This window comes from Brassica oleracea, chromosome C4 (genome assembly GCF_000695525.1).
Source record: "Brassica oleracea var. oleracea cultivar TO1000 chromosome C4, BOL, whole genome shotgun sequence".
NCBI lineage: Eukaryota > Viridiplantae > Streptophyta > Magnoliopsida > Brassicales > Brassicaceae > Brassica > Brassica oleracea.
In genome coordinates, this window is record NC_027751.1 from 12,675,455 (window position 1) to 12,680,430 (window position 4,976).

The 4,976-nt window shown below is 33.1% G+C and overlaps 1 protein-coding gene across 4 annotated transcripts in view; it reads left to right on the forward strand.

The window, feature by feature from the left end:
- Positions 1–4,976, forward strand: part of LOC106339444 (tropinone reductase homolog At2g30670-like) — an 11,710-nt gene that overhangs the window by 1,806 nt on the left and 4,928 nt on the right. Inside the window, exons 2-4 of one of the 4 annotated variants that reach the window (XM_013778255.1) lie at positions 3,480–3,533; positions 3,638–3,845; positions 3,970–4,186. In XM_013778255.1, coding sequence (XP_013633709.1) covers positions 3,496–3,533; positions 3,638–3,845; positions 3,970–4,186 — 463 coding nt within the window. In that variant the 5' untranslated portion in view covers positions 3,480–3,495. Of the gene's footprint in view, positions 1–3,468; positions 3,534–3,622; positions 3,846–3,969; positions 4,187–4,976 lie in introns of those variants that run through there. The other 3 variants (XM_013778251.1, XM_013778252.1, XM_013778253.1) reach the window with 3 other exon arrangements.

The window sequence follows — 4,976 nt, forward strand, 5'->3', positions numbered from 1 at the left end:
GATTGGTCGTTGGTGCTTTATAGATGGTTCCTGGAAAGATAAAGAACCTTATTCAGGTCAAGGATGGTATAGCATACTCGAGGGCTTTCAGGGATTGATGGGTGCAAGGAATTCTAGGGCATGTATTTCACCTCTTCATGCAGAGATGGAAGCACTGATATGGGCTATGGAATGTATGAGGAATTTACATCAGTTTCAGGTTACTTTTGCTACAGATTGTTCTCAATTGGTGAAGATGGTTTCGGAACCAGAGGAATGGCCGGCGTTTGAGAGTTATCTGCACGACATAAAGCTACTGAAGACACGTTTTACTAGCTCAGAGATTATTCATGTACCTCGGACGGAAAATCAAAAGGCGGATAGTCTAGCACGATGTGCCAGAAAACAATCGTCTTTCGTCGTTCACATGGATGCGGAGTTACCAGATTGGTTCGCAGAGTCTATTTGTTGATGACAAAAAAAAAAAAAAATTAAAAGATATTTTGGATAACAACACAATATATAAGAATCATATTTTTATTTTAAAATATATTTTTAGATTTTAGATAATTTTAATCACTTATCTAATTAGATAAATCTTAAATTCATTTTTATTTTTGACTGAATTATATATTTTATTCATTAAGCGTATAAACGATATTAACCACTCTAACTTTTAACGTGAGAGCTCTGTTGCGAAAATTACTTCACAAATAATAGTATAGATTTTTTTTTTTTTTTTTTTTTTCTCTCTTTTACTCTGTTTGATTTTCACATAATTACTCTAAAGTGTTCCCAGTCACACTCTCAATTTATTGTTTAGGCGATCGAGCCTTCTAGTTCGATATATGGATTCAATTTTTTTTTTGGATCTATTGTTGATTGTCTATCTGTTTTATTTCATTAGATAAATTGATCGAGTTTTCTAACATTGATTTACCAAACAAAATATCAACACTGAAATAAATTTTATATTAGAAGTAGATAATGTGATACTTCATGTTGAAAATTTTAACTTGTTGAAAAATACAGTTCGCATACATGAGATCATTTTTGACTTTTAACAAAAACAATGATATTGCACGGAAGAACATGCATTGTTTTCTAAAAATAAACATTTGGGGATAAAATATTACCTTAAGAACTTGCGTGATGCATGCATGTGCCATTTTGTATTTTTCTGAAATACATTGCCGTTTGTTTTATTTATTTTCTAAAACGACTAAAATGCTGCATTGAATATAAAAATTTTCGAGTGTGGGTTGCATTTTTTTAAGATATTAGAAATTAACATATTAATAGCCTTTTTTGTAACCGACTATCTGTTGATGAAAATAGTGTCTATACTATCAGATTAGGTTGTTAGTATCACTCTATTTTCACTTTCCTAAAGAAAAGATTCAATATAACACTTAAGTTTTACATTTATAAAAAGCCCTAAAAATTCACAAGTGCACAGTTATGCCAAAATAATATTTAGGAACTGATCATACAGAAACTAAAAATTGAAATATTAAAGGTTGAGACACAAAGTCACAAACTGATTTAGAACAAACACTTGTGGGGTTTATTGGTTTTAAGAGGAAAAAATGTAAGAAAATAAAATACATGTAAAACAAATAAAAAAATAATTTAACGTCATCCTAGAATTACGCTCACAAACAAGATTAGTCCACGTTCGTAATAATAGTAAGAACTTTTCTAATCAACTAATTAAATCTAACTTATGTTTGTATTTTGATTTTCGATGAGTATAAAGAAACATACTTTTAAAAGAATTCAAATTTATTCAACCAAAAACATACTGGTCTCTCTATCCAAGTGGCGTAAATCTTTTGTTTGAAAGGGGTATCGATCGAAGGAGATACAGCTGAGTCTTGTCCCATCCCATTATCTGTCAAAATACCACTGAGATGGATCCAATGTGGAGGGTACTTTGATTCGAGCAGACTGCTCATAAGATGCATGAAGTATCCACGCCAATGTTCCAATTTAACATTTTCTTAAACGTGGAGAAGATCGTGGACAGACAACAAAGAAATGAACGAGTATTTGGAGTAGCGAGAGAAAACAAATTCCCCTATAGTTATACCAGTACTCCCTTCTTGTCGTGGTCTACAAATTAGTTTTGAATTTGTCTTTGATCTGAAAATGGGATTGTAAGAATGCACATATTCCATATCCACAACATCACATCATGAATCTGACTCAGGAAATCAAGTCAGTGCCTTCTTCTGTGTGCAGCTATAACATCACTCACATAAGACTAGTGGTTACGAATTCCTATATCAATATAAACTCGTGAATCTCTCAAATCCATAATCATATCTAGAGGTGACCACATATCGGTCGAAAGACTCGACTGGTATTGCATGCATGGGGGGTTGGTTCCATAATCAATCATTAGAAATTAAAATGTTCTAATCTCTCTTATTATTTTACAATATTTATGTATTATATATAGAATTATATTTAAAACACATTTACATTTTAGGATACATATAGCTGATACACCGACAAACTCAAAAAATACAAATAATCTAGCAAAACTTAAAGCTAAATAAATAAAATTTATCGGATCTATAATGTCCTACAATTATATATTTCATATTTTAAATAAAAATTATTTTTAAATATAAATATAGAAAGAAAATTCACTTTAAATTAATAAGTTTATAAACTAATAAATATTATATTCTTAACTATTTTTAATCTATAAACTGTAATTAGTGTTGAGAATTACGTAAACATGATACATATAAACTGATTTCTCCAATAACAAATAGAGATTCGTGCATAGAAGGGAATAACCTTAACAATAAAAACATATTTACACTTGATGTGGTTGATTTGATGTAAAAATATGTAGAAATTGTAGATGATATAGTGCAAGGGAGATAAATCTATATAGGAAAAGCCATAGAAATCAAAGTTAACCATTTCTGGAGAAAAAAACAATCAGCTTCAGTGCCAATTTTATTTCCAACATTATTTAAGCTCAGTATCAGAACCTTTTAATAGTATAGTTTTAGTAGTACATGAGATGCTCGACATCAATCATATTAATAGGGAAACACTTGATCGAGTCCAAGATCGACAGCCAAATAAATAAATTAAAAACGTGAATCAATCAGAGTATTATAGAAAAAGAAACGATCGAGTCCTAAATTAATTGAAGAAACTCAACACTTGAAATTGTATTATTCCAGCCAAACTAATTTTGTAAAAAACTCAACACATTTCCACACTCAAATTAGTAGAAGAAACTCAACTGTTCACACCCAAACCAATATTAAAATACTTTATTTTACTTAATTTATACTCAGTTTCCATTTGCTTTTTTTTTCATTTACATAATTCATTTCCATTATTTTAAATGACCCTTAATTTTCCACTCCAAAACGTCATTGGCTACGTATATTTGATATACCTTGCCTCTATATATGTTATTTAGCATATGTGATCATTGTTACTCATTCGCAAACAAAAATGGATAAAAGATGGAGTCTTCAAGGCATGACTGCCCTTGTAACTGGTGGAGCTAGCGGAATCGGGTTCGTTTTTCTACTCTGTAGCTGTATCATATCTTATCTCATTGTTCCCTCTTTCAATGTAAGATATATGTCGATAATTTTTTGATAAGTTGTGGATGTTTTAGGCATGCTATAGTAGAAGAGTTAGCTAGTTTTGGAGCTACAATCCATGTATGCGACATATCTGAAACACTGCTTAATCAAAGATTAAGCGAATGGGAAAATAAAGGGTTTCAAGTGAGCGGTTCAATATGTGATGTATCCTCTCGGCCTGAGAGAGAAACATTGATGCTAACTGTCTCAAAGATGTTCGATGGCAAGCTGACCATTCTTGTAAGCTAATCTTAACTTTAAAAACTAATTATGTTCTTATAGGAACAATACCTATTAGTAGTGAAAGATTCTTTTGGGGGTAAAATATAGTAAGACTTTTGTTACTCTTTTTTGTTCAACATAGGTGAATAACATTGGCGTAGTTCGCCTTAAACCAACAACAGAATATGTGGCAGACGATTTCTCGTTCCATATTTCAACAAACTTGGAATCAGCTTATCATCTTAGCCAGCTTTCACATCCTCTTTTAAAGGCTTCTGGATTCGGAAGCATTGTTATGAATTCTTCTGTTGGAGGGGTTGTATCAATGGAATGTGGATCCCTCTATAGTTTAACGAAAGGTACATCGATAGAAATGTTGGGTCCCTCCTAGATGGAGAGGACCAATTGGGGTGAACTTAAGAAATAATAATGTTCTTTTTTGGCACTAGACACAATAATAGAGTTTTGACAAAAAGAAACAAGAGAGAGAAAGGAGAAAAAGAGAGAGAAGGAGAAAACTCGTAAGGTGATTTCAAGACTGGATTTGGAGGGTCAAACGGATCCTGATCGAGCTGATATTTTGTGGGAAGCTTCTAAAGTCAGTGGGTTAGAGGTTCACCGAAGGGATTTGGATTTCAACGGTTGGATCTTCTGTTGTCTGGGTTTTCTTGAAGCTGGTCGCCATAGTTCTTCAGCAGAGCAGTCTTGGGTGTTTGGTAAATCCAACGGTGAGATCTTCTCTTCTTGAGCTGAAATTTGGCAGAGGTATTGTCGACTTGTTTATCTTGGATTTGTACGGTTGGATTAGTTTCTGGAAGCCGGAATCTTTGTGAGCTGAGGTCGTTTGGTTGCTGCCGGTTTTGAAGCTTTGTGTTGCTCTCTTGTTGTTGTTGTTTGTGTTGGAGATAGCTATTTGTAGCTAGACTCTCTGTTCTGTTCAGGCTGTTGAACAGGGAGGACGTGGTTGTACTCATACCATTTATATAGTGGATTTTTGAGTGGACTACGGTCCCGTGGTTTTTCCTTCTCACATCGAGGAGGTTTTCCACGTAAAAATTGTGTGTCTCATTTAGTTATCGCAACTTTGATATCTTGCCATCGTCGAAGTATTTTCCTCACAGGTTCGCACAAGGTCAGGGGAACACGACC